At 41.3% G+C, this 17178-nt stretch overlaps 2 protein-coding genes across 2 annotated transcripts; both read right to left on the reverse strand.

Annotated features, from left to right (window-relative positions):
* Positions 1-521: 521 nt before the first annotated feature.
* On the reverse strand, positions 522-6754 carry LOC143831301 (olfactory receptor 10X1-like). The gene is made up of 2 exons (XM_077324340.1): positions 6543-6754; positions 522-1484 (listed from the first exon to the last, which is right to left on the reverse strand). Exon 2 carries the CDS (start codon positions 1461-1463, stop codon positions 522-524), a length of 942 nt encoding a protein of 313 aa, XP_077180455.1. The 5' UTR covers positions 1464-1484; positions 6543-6754.
* An 8977-nt stretch (positions 6755-15731) lies between these two features.
* Positions 15732-16855, reverse strand: LOC143831302 (olfactory receptor 10X1-like). The gene has a single exon (XM_077324341.1). It carries the CDS (start codon positions 16787-16789, stop codon positions 15833-15835), a length of 957 nt encoding a protein of 318 aa, XP_077180456.1. The 5' UTR covers positions 16790-16855; the 3' UTR covers positions 15732-15832.
* Positions 16856-17178: the final 323 nt, after the last annotated feature.

Consider the following 17178-nt stretch of genomic DNA (forward strand, 5'->3'; position numbering starts at 1 on the left):
CAGTCCTGGCCCCTACCTGGTGGAATGAGCTCCCTGAAGAGCTGCGGGCCCTGTCGGAGCTCTCTGAGTTCCGCAGAGCCTGCAAAACGGAGCTCTTCCGCCAGGCGTTTGTCTAAGGCCGGGTGATGGCCCGGGGCTAAGATCGGACCCCTCTCCCCGGAGGGGGGAGGCCAGTACTAGACTGACCTGGTTCCCCAGAGTGTTCCATCCTATGCCCAATTATCCTCCGTTCCTTTCTGCTCATCCAGCGGGCCTGTATGGGAATAGTTTTTTTTTTAATCGCCATCATTGTGACTTAGTCATTGTTTTAATGGGGTTTTAATGGGGTTTTAATGGGGAATTTTTAATGGTTAATATATTGTATTTGTATTGAAATATTGTGAACCGCCGCGAGCCGGTTTCCGAGAGCGGCGGTCATACAAATCAAATAAATAAATAAATAAATAAATAAATAACCACTCATAAGATATTGGTTCAACTTGGACTAGCTTGTGTTTAATGCAGGCTTTTTGTCTACATTTTCACATATTGGAGGGACATGTATTTTTGCTGATTGCTTTCCTTACTGCAAGTTTGATTTCCTTGTTTCTCAGGGTAAATATTACAGGACTGAGCAGTGGAGTGATTATGGTGTATGGAATTGATATCAGTGTGTCATTGTCTAAAGTGTCCGAGGCACTAGGCCTGAGGTAGACAACTGCAGCAAACCCATAGTGCATAATTACCACAATGAGGTGAGAGGTGCAAGTAGAGAAGGCTTTTTGCCAACCTTCAGTGGAAGAAATCCGAAGAATTGTGGAGAGGATGAAGACGTAGGTTAATATGATTAACAGGAAACTGCTAGACAACCCAACAATGGAAACACTAGACACCACAACTTCAGTGATACTTTCATCAGTGCAAGCCAACCTAACCACTGACCTCATATGACAGAAGAAGTGGTTGATAGTTTTGGGGCCACAGTAGGACAACCTGAAAATCAGAGCTGTCTCAACAACAGATATTAGAAACCCTGCAGCCCATGAGAACGCCACAAGCCATAGAATCACCTGACTATTCATGAGGACAGGGTATTGCAAGGGCTTAGAGATGGCTAGATAGCGGTCAAACCCCATTATTGTAAGGATGAAGCAGTTTGTGCCCCCTAGTCCAAGGAAGAAAAACATTTGTGCAGCACATCCCACAAAAGAGATAGTTTTACTCTTGGTTAGCAAGTCCATCAGCATTTTAGGAATAATGACTAAACTGTAACACGACTCGGAAAAAGATAAAACAAAAAGGAATAAATACATGGGGACATGAAGGGTCCTATCAGTCCCAATGACGACAATGATCAGGAGATTCCCCATCACGGTTATAATATATACAAGAAGGAAGAAAACAAATAAAAATGACTGTAGAGCTGGAGAAAAGGAAAACCCAGCCAGGATAAATTCTGTTACAGATGTCTGGTTTTTCTTCATTTCCTTGCAGCACCTTGGACCCTGAAAGAGAGCGAGAAGATTTCCGTTAGCAAAGACTGAACTCAAAGTTGTGGATCAAAAACAGTTCCAACTGGGCTGTAATCCCGGCTAGTGCTGTCTGCCTGACCCAGCTGCAGAGGACCCAGCTGCCAAGAGTAATTTATCCTCCCACACCCAAACCTTTTAGTTTCTCTGGGTAGCAATTCTCCATGTTTATGCTTGTATCTAGCTGGTTCTAGAGGTCCTCCACTGCAGGCAATCTGCATCAGTACAGAGAACAATCAAAAGTCAGCTTTCCTTGTTTCCTCTCACCTTTTCCTCTCATCCCCATGCCTATGCCCCTGCTACCCAGTGGGCCTGGGCTGCAGAAATGAACTGACTTGAACTGGGGTGGTATGGGGTGAAGATGCCTGCACTGGCAAAATACTATGAGCCATGCTGCCTTTAGCTTGTGCAAGCAGCAGCCCAAAGCTGCAATCTCCATAGAGAGTTACTATGGAAAAGTCCGCAGTCTGGAAGGTGTGCGACTCTTCCCTGTCACCTGTGCATCTGCCACCCATGTTTCTGACTAGGTGCAAAGTAAACTCCAGCAGCAGAATACGGAAAAATGTTGCCAATAATGGGGTTCAGGAGAACTGTAAGTATCTTCAGGCCAAAAAGGCCAACTCTTTACTTAAGCAAAGGTAACATTTATTAAGCCAGCAATTACACTTATTCAAGGCATTGACGAAACTGGGGTTCAAGGCACAGGTCTTTGCATATATGTTTCCCTGGTCTCTTCTTCTCGCCATACAACTGGAGACTTTTGCATAGTCAAAACATTCTGATAAAAGTCCAGGCTCCAGGACATGGGGGCATGGAAACACAGGAGATAGTGCAAGGTGGAGGGGAGGGAAGTGAAGGAATGCAGGGAGGGAGGGAGGGAGATTGCTACAAACCATACATCAGAGACAGGCTGCTCTAATTAACACAAGGCCAAATTCTAAGCACCTAACTGCATCTGATATATTTTTTCACGGCAGAGCCTGGGAGTTTCTGACAAGAACTTTCTATTTGAACCTTGGAAGATGAGTGTGTTTGTTTGTCGGGGTGTCTGTGTGAGTGAGCAGATTACAGGGTATCTCCTCATTTGATGTGAGGAAAAAGTATCCGGGAAAGAAGGCAAGGACCTGCAGACCTAATGCATTGTCAGGAAAGGGAAAGTAATATGCCTACATGGCAGAATTTCTGCAGCATTGCAATACAACGTGGTATAACAGCCAGAAATGCAAGAAAGCTCTGAAGCAAAGGTTTCTCAAGGCTAGCTAGGCCTGTCACCCATGTGCCAAATTCTGGTATGACAAACTAACCATGGTTAAAACAAATCACTGTATTATATTATGTTTAAACCAAACATACATCTGAGAAAGCCACAGGCTCTTGCCCTATGAGTTGTAGAAGTTGCTAGGTAAAAAATAAGGTGTCCGTATTTCCTTCCTGATGCATTTTCTTGTCAAAGGGGTGGTTGTTTGCAGGTTGCTTCTAGGAATATATAAGGAAATTAAACCGGTATTTCCAGAAATCCCTGGAATATGTCAGTTATGGGATTTGTACTGAAGACATCACAGTGGTTCATGCTGGGGAAGGTATTTAGTTGTGTTTGTTTCTTCTGTGCTATGGTTGGGTGAGGGTCCAGCATTGTTATGCTTGGATTGTTTCCTTCCATGCATGTTTAATGTGTAACAATCACTGGCATGCCACATTACAAACTTCTCAGAAAATGCATAGGATTTGTGATTGTGTTTTATTAGCATTAGTGAACCTAGAACAGCAAAAAAAGAGGCTGTTCATTTCTTATTGTGAGCTATTTCTGATGACAACGTCTGCCATAAATGTGGCATATAAATACAGTGGTATGAAGCGTAGAGAAAGCAATAGCAAGTTGAAACTATGTCGTAATCTACAGTGCTATTCTGAACAGATCTACACAATTCGAAGGTCCTAACTAGATATTACAAGCCAAAGACCTACAAGGACTTGTGGGGAACATTTTATTCTGCCCCCCCCAAACTATTTTCCATTTCCTTTCCCTGAAAACTTTCAAAGCCTTTCCTCTTTTTCTTCTTTCTTTCTTTCTTTCTTTCTTTCTTTCTTTCTTTCTTTCTTTCTTTCTTTCTTTCTTTCTTTCTTTCTTTCTTTCTTTCTTTCTTTCTTTCTTTCTTTCTTTCTTTCTTTCTTTCTTTCTTTCTTTCCCACTCACCAGCAAATCTATGTTCATCTCCAGATTTTCTTCGCTCTTTCCACCTGATAAGCTCCACCTAGGAAAACTATGCCCAGTTGAGTGGTCATAGCTACTAGGCTGTGCCCACTTGCAGTATACCGAATCCACTAAAATTTCTCAGAGACACTTCCCTTTTTGCTGTATTCCCTTCCCCACATTAGTTCCTCTTTCTCTCCTCTTGGCGATTGCCATGTCCCCAACTTTCCCTGCTTCCTTCCTTCCTTCCCTCTGGCCCTCTCACCTTCCCTTTACCTGCCCCCTTCCCCATGTCGAGAATTGGGTGTACTGATGTCTAGCACCAGTTGGGTTGGCATCCTGCAAACCAAACTCTGATTTTTACACCGACAAAAGCTCTGAATATGGCAGGTCTTGATTCAGGTTGGGATTGCAATATAGGAAGAGCTGGGACTTCAGACTTCCTCCTCCTGCCAATTTCCTATTTGCCCTGCTGCAGTGCTCTACATTTACAGAATTCTGCATACAGAGCAAATAGGGACCCTAATTCTGTTTCTGCTGAGGAAAACGGCATGGGAGGGAAGGCAGAAGCGATTCTTCCCCCAGCACCATCATCCTAAGCTGAGCTGGGACCCTGTGTTCCAGGAGTGGTTTAGGACATTGTGGGGTCCCTAGCACCAGAGCCAGTTTAAGGATTCACAGGGCCCTAGCAGAGTAAGATTGCAGCAGGAGCAGCCAGGCTGTGGGCAAAAGAGCCCTGCACTGTGGAAAGGGGTGTCACTCCAAGTGTCCTTAAAGAGGGAAAAGAGGCTAAAGCCCTGATCCTTGGGGGGGGGGTACACTGGAAGCACGGGGCCTGTAGCACATGCTGCATATGCTACATGGATGAGCCAAACCAAAATGAAGACACACAGTCTGAAAATATCAAATACAAAAGCAGAATACAACACTGTGTAGGCAGATACAAAATCCTTTATGTTAGGAGCTGTAAACTACCACAAATATACATACAGCAGAGATGTGTAACATGCTCCGAACTACACTAGACATGGCTAATATAAAACGATCGACTCCTCAGAGTTCCTGTTACAAAAATAGGCGCTGCAATGGTAGGTACAGAAAGGCCTCCAAAATATAAAAGTTCAAGGACGGAATTCTGGATAAAAGTCGGTTTCGATGACTCTTCTTCAGTTTGCCTTGCCATTATCTTCTTAAAATGAAGTAATTCAAACATAGTAATCTACTAAAATATAAAAACAGCACCAATAGCAACACCATAGGTATAGATTCAAATGGGTGGCCGTGTTGGTCTGAAGTAGCACAAAGATTTATTCAAGGTGTGAGCTTCCCAGTGCAAGCACTCTTCGTCAGAATAAATCTTTGTTGGTCTTAAAGGTGCTACTGGACTCTGATTTTATAACACCCTAGGCACAAAGCTGTGAGAAATGAGTTATACAGGCAAAATATATTTTATCTAATGGGATTCAAGTCTTGAATGTCAAAATGAGGAAAATCCTCCTCCTCTACACAGGCAGATGACTCTCCTGAACATCACCATAAGTTATATCCTAGTTTTATGCATAGTTTTAAGCACATCAGTTACTGTGCTTAGTGTAAAAGCTAACTTAAAGGTACAGGAGTTAATGTGCTATCTCTAAGCAAATATATGATGAACCATTTTTAGTAAATATTAGATAACAGAGCTGCCGTTGTTTTGTGATATAGCTTGTTCAGTCTACAGCCAGAGGTATTTATAAGCGCTTTAATATATAGTGTCTTGTGGATAAGCCTTCAGATAGTTCCATCATGGATAAACCGGCCCTGCTGTGCTCCTGAGAACATTGGGCCCCCAGTGCCATACTTGGCTTTGCATGAATTACAGGGTTGGCGCTCATGAAAAATTTCCACTTGTGCTAGAGCTCTTGCGTATGCAAGAATGCAAGAGGGCAACTTGGGCAGCTGCTGGTGCTCGGTCAGAGTCATTGTATCCCCACTTCTGTTCGCACAAGATGTTGTCTGGGCACTGGGAGAAAAGCACTTGATGCTGCAGAAGTTGCAAGCAGAGCTGCACTGAGTCTGTTTTTGTTTCTACTTGCACATTGCTAGATCCAAGCCATAATGTCTAGTTTGTGCCTGAGCCCCTTGACTTCAACAGAATCAGGTTTAGTTCCGCTTAGGGTGATACTGCTAGTCAACCTATAAGGTAAACTGGTGAAGGAGGAGGGCAGCATTTTGTTTTCTACTATGTGATATGTACATTTCCTTATGTATATTTGATAATTTCCCCAGATGTTATTCTAGGGGCAACAATCAGTAATCGGGATGGCAACTGGTACAGTGCTATGAGTAAATATCCTTCTTCTTTTGTCCTGTGAGGAATATTTTATAAATGAAAAGAGTTTACTGAATACAAAACATTTTTGCATGTTTCAAAACTGCCCCTCAGAATTCTGCCATTGTTAAAAACTTCCAGTTATTCCATTCTGCTAATCAACTAAAATGGTTTTCTGAAAGATGGAAGAGGTTATCCACAATTTTTGACATTTATACTCCTTTCAAACCTGCTCTTCCACAAGGAGGAGGAAGAGGAGAGGAGGAGGAGGAGAAGAAGAAGAAGAGTTGGTTCTTATATGCTGATTTTCTCTACCCAATGGAGTCTCATAGTGCCTTACATTCACCTTCTCTTTCTTCTCGCCAATAGACACCCTGTGTGCAGAATCAAACCCAGCCCACAACATTACAAGTCCACACTCTTAACCACTACACCAAACATGTGAAAGACATTTGCTACTCTTGCTTTTCTTCATGATATACTTAGAAATGTTCCCAATCTGCCTAACTAACATTCAATGACTCTAGCATACCTTATACTATGTCCTCAGCAGGTTTGTTGACTGTCAGCTATTCTCTGGACTTTGATCCTCCTGATTTCTTGAAGATTCTAGAAGAATTATTACTTTTCCTCCCAAACAAGGAATGAAAAATCCACCATGCATGGGAGTGGGAGGGTGGGGCTGAGGTTTTCTTTAAAAGGTCAAACCAAGTTTTAAAAGACAAGAGAATCTCTCATGCCTCCTAATTGTCAGTCAATATCATTCCATTAAGCAAACAACCAACCAGTTAGTGTCACTCAATGAAGTATAACAAAGTGTCTTTTCCACCACCGAAAGGTCTTATCTGCTGTTTTTCAATTTCATAATTAAATCTCAGCAGGTTTATGCCCTTGATTATTATATTTCAAAATTATTCTTGATCCTTTGGGACTTGACCTATATTCTGTCTGAAAATTCTGCAAGAGAAATAAGTAACAAACTTTTCCTCTATGAAGGCAGGAGTTAAAAAGAATGAAAACAACCAGAAATTCTTAAAAAAAAAATTTTTTTTATTGGTTACAAAGAAATATAGAAAAGAGATAGGAATGAATACATATATACACAGTTTCCTTCTTTCCTTCCGCACTCTGCAATTGTTTTAAAGAATCCGTTATAGAAATGCCATTGTTCATGGAATTCTTCCGATGATTTTCCATTGACCATCGAAGTAAGTTTCGCCATACTTGATAGCTCAGCCAGTTTATCCATCCATAACTAAATGGGTGGTATCTCCGTAGATTTCCATGTCTTAGCTAGGAAAAATGGGCAAATGAGAACAAGATGCAATTTAATAAAGATAAGTGTAAAGTTCTGCATCTGGGTCAGAAAAATGAAAAGCATGCCTACTGGATGGGGAATACACTTCTAGGTAACACTGTGTGTGAACGAGACCTTGGGGTACTTGTGGATTGTAAACTAAACATGAGCAGGCAGTGTGATGCAGCAGTAAAAAAGGCAAATGCCATTTTGGGCTGTATCAACAGGGGCGTCACATCAAAATCACAAGATATCATAGTCCCCTTGTATATGGCACTGGTCAGACCACACCTGGGCAGAGTCTGCACTTACTTTGTTTATTCCATTGTCGTAACTCGGATCTTTCTCTCCCCCCCTCCCCATTGAAACAGGAAAGTGTTCTGCACGTGGCTAGGGAGGCTGGGAAGGGGAGGGGGAGCCAAGCCTCTTTCTTTCTTTTATTGAAGGGGGGAGAGGAGCCAAGCAGGGAGCCTCTTTATTTTCTTGGAGGGGGGGGGGGGAGAGGATCGAAAAAGGCAGAAAAGGGAGAAAAAATCCAGGACCGACAGAAGTTGAGATAAATTAGGGGCTTCTCCTTTAAGGCAAGTTTGTCACATGACCAGGTGTGGCCTATCAGAGGTTCTCTACCATGGAGCTTGCTTTCCCAATCCAGATTTGAAAAATATTGAGGGTTAAAAGCACTCTAAGATATCACACAATAAAGTTGGGTCACTCCGGATCAATCCTTCTTGCTGCAGAAGGAAAATTTAAATTGCCCAAAATCCAAATGGAAATCGCATTCTGTGTAGAGGGCAGGGACTGAATCGACCTGGGATTGGAATGAAAGCTCTGTGCAGTTTACACCCTGGAGTACTGTGTGCATTTCTGGAGGCCTCACTTCAAGAAGGACGTAGATAAAATTGAAAGGGTACAGAGGAGAGCGACGAGGATGATCTGTAGCCAAGGGACCAAGCCCTATGAAGATAGGTTGAGGGACTTGGGAATGTTCAGCCTGGAGAAAAGGAGGTTGAGAGGGGACATGATAGCCCTCTTTAAGTATTTGAAAGGCTGTCACTTGGAGGAGGGCAGGATGCTGTTTCCGTTGGCTGCAGAGGAGAGGACATGCAGTAATGGGTTTAAACTACAAGTACAATGATATAGGTTAGATATCAGGAAAAAAAATTTCACAGAGTAGTTCAGCAGTGGAATAGGCTGCCTAAGGAGGTGGTGAGCTCCCCCTCACTGGCAGTCTTCAAGCAAAGGTTGGATACACACTTTTATTGGATGCTTTAAGATGCTTAGGGCTGATCCTGCGTTGAGCAGGGGGTTGGTATAGATGGCCTGTATTGCCCCTTCCAACTCTATGATTCTATGATCAACCTTTCTGCTGTGGTGGCATAAAAAAAGAATGTTCTAGCTTGAGGCGGAAGAGCTTCAGGACATTTACTCAGCAACATATTTTCTGGTTTCAATGGAAATTTAATTTTAAACATATCTTCTAACACAACATGTATTTTTACCCAAAATTTAGCCACTTTTTCACCTCTTCACCACATATGAAAGAAAGATACAACTTTTAGTTTACATTTTCAACAAACATCATTATAACCCTTTGACATTTCAGCTATTACCTTAGGAGTCATATACCACCTATAAAATATTTTATACCAATTTTCTCTCAGAATGTGACTATTAGTCAATTTTGGTATCTTAACCCATAAACGTTCCCACTCTTCCGTGGTGATATTAGTTCCCAAATTCTGCATCCATTTAATCATACATGTTTTGACCTGTTCTGTTTCTGTATCATATCTCAGCAGCAATTTGTAAATTTGGACTTGAAGGTACAGTTTAGCTTGAAGTAAAATGTTCTCAAATTCTGGAAGAGGTGCTCCCAGATTTGGCTTCTCAACAAATTCAGATTTAAACCTGGACAGCAATTTATTATATCCTAACCACTGTATTTCTACACCTTTTTTTAATTGTTGTAAATCTTAAAATACTCCAGACTTAGTTAATAAATCTTTATATAATCACCATAGTCTTTTTTGTTGTGTTTTTGTGAAATAAGCTTCTATTGTTGACTTCAACAAAGATAGCGAGAGAGTCTATTTTTATATCTGTTCCAAATTTTCAAAAGCCCAATGGACCATTCATTAAGGTTGCTTTTCTCCTTTCTTTTTTTCATTATAGGCCAAAGAGTACTGTGATCCTTCTCCAAATTCTTTTTTTCCAAAGATTAAGTCTCTTGCCATCGGATCCATAATCCAATCTGCCATAGCAGTGAGAGTTGCTGCATGTAAATATAATTTCAGGTTTGATACAGCTTGACCACTTCTTTTCGTCCTGTAAATCTTAAAAAGCCAATCTTGGTCTCTTGTGATTACAAATAAACTTATTTATCTCTGCCTGCCACTTATGAATAGTCTAATTTTTAATCGATAAAGGCAGAACTCGAAACAAAAAATTGAACTTGGGTAGAATGTGCATCTTTATTGTTGCCATATGAGACGACCAGGAGAGTCTTTGTTTGATCCATCTTGCCAGATCTAATCTCACCTTGTTCCACAACTTTGAGTAATTGTTTGGTATTAAGGTAGCAAAATCTGCTCCAAGATATACTCCAAAATATTTAACAGTTTTTGGGTTAACTTCACAGCTGGAACAATTTCTCATCCGCTGTGTCTCAACGTCCGATGCTCCGATCAATATGATTTTAGTTTTGGCTCCATTAACTTTGTAACCAGATTGTAGCCCAAATTCTTTTAACAGTTCAAACAGTTCTGGAGTAGTTGTCAGTGGATTAGTTAATATGCAGACAACATTGTCTGCAAAGCTTTTTCTTCTCCCTCCACTTTTATTCCGGTAAGCTTGTCTGATATTCGTATCTTAATGGCTAGCATTTCCAAGACGAAGTTAAACAGCAAGGGCGGTAATGGGCAACCTTGCCTGCTTCCTTTCCTTATTTGAATAGTGTCTTTGGTTAGCATTCCATTAATCAAAATTTTAGCTTCCTGTGCAGAATATACATGTTGGATTAGGTTCAGAAATATTGCTCCACATTCCAACCGATTCAAGGTCGCATACAAGAATTTCCAACAGACATTATCAAATGCTTTTTCTGCATCTAGAAAAAAGAAAGCAGTCTGCAATTTTTCTGCGGGCAAAATCAATAGCATTTTTTTTTTTAAAAAAACTACTGTTATTCTTCATGTTATTCTTGGGCATAAAGCCCATCTGGTCGGTATGTATCATGTCACTAATACATCTTTTCATTCTCTCAGCCAAATTCTTTGCAAAAATTTTGTAATCCACATTAAGTAACAAAATAGGTCTATAAGAGTTCAGTGAAAGCGGATTGGACCCTTCTTTATGAATGATAGTTATCAATGCTTGTTGCAGAAAGTCTGGTAGCTTTCTTTCCGGATGATCTATTACTTCATTTATTATTTGGAGTAGCACAGGTGTGATAACTTGGGCTAACTTCTTATAATATACCGACAAGAGGCCATCTTGTCCCAGTGCTTTATGGAGTTTCATTGAAATTAGTGCCTCATTTATTTCCTGCGTTGATAATCTTTGATCCAAATTTTTTTAAGGTTCTTCAGAAAACTTATTTACAAGAATGCCTTCACAAAAATGCCTGTTTTTGATCGGTAGCTCATTCATATATGTTTTGAAAAAACTTAATAAAACAGTTTTGAATTTCCTCTTCTGTGAGATATTCTTGTCCAAAATGTTTTAATTTATTAATCGTCTGCCTTTGAGCGTATTCCTGCGGTTTCTGAGCCAGCCGTCTTCCGGGTTTATCCGCCCATTCAAAGTTCTTTTGCTTTAAATAATCCAATTTCCTTCTAATTTCTCCTGTTTCTATGTTGTCTCTTCTGATCCTCAACACATGAATGTGTTTAATCACTTTCTTAGATTGTCGTATCTGATGTTGTGCTTCCAAATGAATAAGTGATTGCCAAATCTCCAATTATTCTTGTTCTTTCTTTTTCCTGCTTTCTGTGTTCATACAAATTAAATTACCCTTCATAAAGGCTTTACTAGCATCCCAAACCATAGTCAATGAAACATCAGATGTTGTGTTAAATTGTAAAAATTCACATTTCTGGAGTTTCTTCGGATCTTCCAGAGTATAACCATTCATTCTCCATCTCCTCATACCCACTCTGCATTGAGCCCATTCTACTAACAGAGGATTGTGATCAGTGTACATATTAGGTAAAATTTCTATATTAGCAACCTTTACCGAAATAGACTTTGAACACCAACATTAGTCAATCCTAGAAAACGATCGATAATGATGGGAATAAAATATATACTGATGCATTTGGGGGTGGAATTCTCTTCACAGATCAAAGATGCTATATGACTGAAAATATTTAAGCACTGCCTTGGGAAATCGAGTTCCTTGCCTTTTATGTGATTTATCTACAAGTGGGTTCACAATACTGTTAAAATCTCCAATGAGCATCAGTTCTGTATCCACTATTTTATTATGCAAGGAGAAGAATTCATCAAAAAAAATTCTTTGGAATTGTTAAGGGCATAAATATTTGCTAGTATGAATTTCTGTCCATCAGAAAGTTGAATGTTCAATGTAATAAAATGACCTTCAGAATCTTTTAGGAGTACTTCTACCTTTACATTCGGATTCATGACAAATATTACTACTCGTCTTTTCTTCACGGAGGCAGATGCCACAAATTCACGACCCAGTCTCTTTACCTTTAAAACATCTTGATTTTGTTTTTTTAATGTAGGTTTCTTGCAGACATATTATATCCGCTCTGGGTTTCTTTGGTTGGTTAAAAACTTTGGAACGCTTAGCTGGCGCGTTTACACCATTAACATTAACCGAGAGAATTTCAGAGTCTCCATGAGGGTTAAAGAATTCTATTTCTCCTTGTAAATTACTTCTTTTGGAGTCTTGTATCTAAGCCCGAGGCTCCCAGTTGCTCACATTGTCGTCTTGGAGGCACTTCCTGTGAGGCCTTTTGTTGGAGTTGTGTTAAGGCAGAACCCGGGGATAAGGTATCTGCCAAGTCTTGAGCTTGTTGCAGAGTTTTAATAATCTTTCTTCCTGTCAGCAAAATCACACAAAGGGAATCTTCCAATAATATGTTTTTGTTGATTAAGATTTGGTGCAAAAAATGAAATTGTGCTCTCTTCTGAAGATTATTGAAAATTATTCTTGATCCTTTGGGACTTGGCCTATGTTCTGTCTGAAAGTTCTGCAACAGAAGTGAGTAACAAACTTTTCCTCTACTGACCTATGAAGCCAGAAATTTAAAAGAATGAAAACAACAAGAAATTCTTAATTATTCTTGGATTCAACTCAACATTTTCACTGCTACATTACATTTTTATTGTCCTTCATTAAAGCAGTGCCCCCCAACCTTATTTGAACTGGGGACCAGTCTGTGGGGGGGGGGGAGGCCCGGGCAACGACATGCACTGGTGGGCGCAAACACGCAGACGTGGAACTGCTGCGGCTCCGCATTTGTGCCCAAAGGTGCGCCCGCGTTTCCCGCTGCGCCGGGAGCAATCGTCCAACGAAGTGGCGGATTCGCTCAAGCCTAGGCCCGCGGGCCTAGGCTTGAGCGAAATGGCCACTTTGTTGGCCAATCGCTCCTGGCACAGTGAGCGCCATGCTGTGTGCGTGGGGGGGGAGGGAGGTGCCTCCCTTCCCCCACCACGGACCTGTACCAAGGGTTCTATGGACTGGTACCGGTCCGCCACCCGGGGGTTGGTGACCCCTGCATTAGAGAGTCCTGTTACTGGATCAAACAGTAATATGTTCAGATACACAATAAGTTATTTGAATAAGTGCAAAGTGTCATCTCTTGTCTTCTTGTGATTAGGAATCCAACCTCTTATTATAAGAATCCCAGGTTTTTTGTCTTGCCTGCTGGTGATCTCAGCATCTCTGTCTATGTTTGTTTCACAGCCTGAATTCTCACACTGGCCCAGAACCCTGTTGGCAATGTTTAAATATGCAACAGCCTGAAGCACCAAGCTACTTAGAAGAATAAAATAGTTTTATTGTAAAGAAAAACAAACTTTGTAAGAGAGAAGAGAGAGACAGTCACTATTGTCTGTTCTTCTTGTGTCATTCTTTCTGTTCTTCAGACAAGTGGGGAGGAAATGTGCTGAAGGAGCAGAAAGTCTCCAATCAGAACATAGGAAGAGATTATTTGAAAAACATAAGGAAGTTTGTTTGTTTATTATGGGATTTTTAGGCCATCCCTCTTAAAAATGTTCTCGGAGCAGGCTTAGATGTTAGCGGTGCAACCCTAGAACTCAACAAAATGTCAAGTAGAAGAGTGTCGTCTTTCAGACCCTCTGGAACTTCCAGCTCCATGAGGTCCTGTATTTCCACTAGCAGCTCTTTCCACCAGGCCGGAGTCAGGACAGAAAAAGCCCTAGCTCTGACTGAGACCACGCATACCTCTTTAGGGCTGGGAATTTTCAGTAGATTGGAATTGGCTGAACAAAGTGCGTTGGGGAAGAGGTGTATATGGAGAGGCGGTCCTATTCTAACTATGCTAACTACACATATCCTCTGATCCCCCTTGTAGGATACTCTTCATATGCTTTTGAATCACGCACACAACAGATCTTTACTATTCCAACACAACAGGTCCCTTACAATTGGCAATAGCATTGATTCTATTTGCTACATGAAAAGAAAAATAACTGTGTGTGAACTGTAACAGCTGAGGCATTGAAATTAATATGAGGGCTCTACTTCCAGGAAGCATTAAGTGAAATGGTTCATTTCACCTGTAAGGTTGCCAAACAGAAAGTCTATTAAATAGATGTATTTGGACCAACAGAATTAGACCTGTCACCTAAGTTATGGTGGGGGAATTAGCAATTCTAGGAGTCAGATAGCAATGGAAGAGGAAATAACAATCAGGATACTGCACCGATATATACAAAGAGAGAATTTGGTCAGAAATCTTAGGCAGAGGCAATTCTTAAAAATTAAAAAGGGGGGTTGGGTTTTATTGAAAACAAAATAAAAAGGATTCCTAATATACAGACATATATTTAAGCTAAACACATACAAGTTCCTAAGAAATGAAAGGAGGAAGATGCCAGAATTCAGAGTAAGGTTAGATAACATTTACCTGTTCCAGAAGTGGAAGGGGGGGGGGATTCAAATAGCAGCACCCTGTTTTGTTGATGGGAACCAGAACTTGAGAGCCAGGATGGTGGGTCTCTGCCCCCTTTTTATACCCAGTTTTGTACCATGGGGTATTGAGGAAGAGCAAGGAAATTCTCAATTTCTGACAGGATTAATAGGAAACTGTCAAAAGCTGAAGGCACATTAATGAACGAACCAGGTTTGACAATGAAATTATGATTGTCTTAGTGGAGAAACCTCCAGAGCTGGCATAAGGCCTACTCTCCAACATCTGCACCGGTTATGAGTTGAATTCTGGATCATGCTTAAGGCCTTGGTAATTACCTTTAATGATATATGTGGCCGGGGCCCAGTGTACCTGAGGGACCACCTTGCCTTCTTTACCCTCCAAAGGGCTCTACATTCTTCCACATCCAACTGGCTAGTGATCCCTGTCCCCACGGAAGCACATCTGACCTCAGGTTTGTGACTTAGGCGGAGAAGGAGCACAATTTACCATAGTAACAAAAAGATGAGCCAAGTAGCATGGTGCTTTCTTTGTGATGATTTGAGGGAGGTAATCTATATAAGAGAGGACAAGTTTCCCACCCCCTTCTCTTTTTGATGAGATGGTTGCCCATTTGGGGGCAGTATGGGAATCTTTCCCCTCTGCTGAACTGGCATTAGCCCAGATGTGTTTGTTTGCCTACTCTGCTCTGAAAAGGGTAACAGGTTATCTATCCATTTTAATCATTCCCAGGCATTGGTGTTCCATGTTGGTGGTAGTTCAGCAGGTAAAGCAGTACAGTTTAGGTGAGCATCATTTGGATGGTGAAGGACCTTGGTGCCTTCATGGACCTGGGACAGGAAGCTCTTCAGTGGTATTACTATCCTCTGGGTTCCATACCCCACTTTTTACCACCCAAAAGAGTTTTAACACAGCTTACCATTGTCTTCCCCACAACAGATACCATGTCATCATAGATCCTGCATCTGGGAGGACAGGAAGTGACACACGCCTCCTCCAAGACACAAGCAACGCCTCCCACGACCCCGCCGCCGCCCCGCCAACTCCTGAAGGAGCCCCAAAGCAGCTTACAATCCTCTTCCCTTTCTCTCTCCACAACAGACATGCTGTGAGGTAGGTGAACCTGAGAGAAGCTGTGACTAGCCCAAGGTCACCCAGCTGGCTGCATGTGGAGGAGGAATGGAGAATCAAACCTGGTTCTTCAGATTAAATGTCACCATTCTTAACTGCTAAACCATGCTGGCTCTCAATTTCTAGCTACTCAGGGTGAAGTCAGCTGGCTAACCATTGGTTAGGAATTCTATGATTATATTGAAATAAGCAATTATATGATGATAGTTTAAACTTAACTTTGCCTTAGAAAATTCATGTATCAATATTTCATATTTTCAGGGTAAGTAATTTTTTGCTAATTGCTGTCCTTAAGGCACCCTTGATTTCTTTGTTCCTTAGCGTGAATATTATGGGACTGAGAAGTGGAGTAATTATGGTGTAGGGTATTGACATCAGAGTGTCATTGTTCAAAGCACCTTGAGTGTTGGGCCTGAGGTAGACAATTGCGGCAAACCCATAGTGCACAATCACCACAGTGAGATGGGAGGTACAGGTGGAGAAGGCTTTCTGCCGCCCTTGAGTGGAAGTGATTGAAATAATGGTAGAGATGATGAAGACATATGTAAATATAATGAACAGTAAGCTGGCAGACAAACCACAAATAGAGATGTCAGAAATTATTACCTCAGTGGTGCCGTCATCAGTGCAAGCCACCCTAACAACAGCCCGAAGGTGACACAAAAAGTGCTTGATGGTATTGGAACCACAGAAGGGCAACCTGAATACCAGAACTGTCTGACTTAAGGATATGAGAAATCCTACAGTCCAAGAAAAAGCTACAAGCCCCAGGATCACTTGCCTATTCATGAGGACTGTGTAGTGCAAGGGCTTGCATATGGCTAGATACCTGTCGTAACCCATTACTGTAAGAATTAGGCAGTTTGTACCACCCAGTCCATGGAATAAAAACATTTGTGTAGCACACCCAGCAAAAGAGATGGTTTTACTCTTGGCTAGCAAGTCTCTCAGCATTTTAGGAATAATGACTAAACTGTACCAAGTCTCAGAAAAGGACAATGCAAAGAGGAATAAATACATGGGGACGTGGAGGGTCCTGTCAACCCCAACAAGTGCCATTATCAGTAGATTCCCCATCATGGTTATAATATACATGAGAAAGAACAAAACAAATAAAATAGCCTGCAGATTTGGAAAGCTAGAAAACCCAGCCAAGATAAATTCTGTCACGAGTGTTTGGTTCTTCTCCATTTGGTTCTTCTCCATTGCTTAGCAGCCCATTGATCCTAGAAAAGAAACAAGAGAAGCAGTGGTTAACAAAACATTCATCTTCTTGTTGTGAGTCATGAACAGTTCTTCTATTGTTAGACTATAGATGTGTACAACAAGAATCTGAAGTGACTTTGCATGATTTACTTCCCAAAGAAAAGGCAGAGATGTAATCTGTTGGTTATATGGAAAGCATGTCTTTATTAAACAGGAGCAGGAAAAGAACATGCATCCACCAGTACAGATGATGATCCAGTTTAGTAAATGTAGTTGGGTAAACTACAAGGGCCAGTGTGTAGTGGTGAAAATGTCAGACCAGGATCTGACTGACCCAGGTTCAAATAGCCACTCAGTCATAGAAATTTGCTTGGTGAACTTGGGCCAGC

The sequence above is a fragment of the Paroedura picta genome, chromosome 3 (genome assembly GCF_049243985.1).
Source record: "Paroedura picta isolate Pp20150507F chromosome 3, Ppicta_v3.0, whole genome shotgun sequence".
NCBI lineage: Eukaryota > Metazoa > Chordata > Lepidosauria > Squamata > Gekkonidae > Paroedura > Paroedura picta.

What these genes read in the sequence shown, in the direction of transcription:
- LOC143831301 (XM_077324340.1), bottom strand. Translation starts at nt 1,463, where the DNA reads ATGAAGAAAAACCAGACATCTGTAACAGAATTTATCCTGGCTGGGTTT.
- LOC143831302 (XM_077324341.1), bottom strand. Translation starts at nt 16,789, where the DNA reads ATGGAGAAGAACCAAATGGAGAAGAACCAAACACTCGTGACAGAATTT.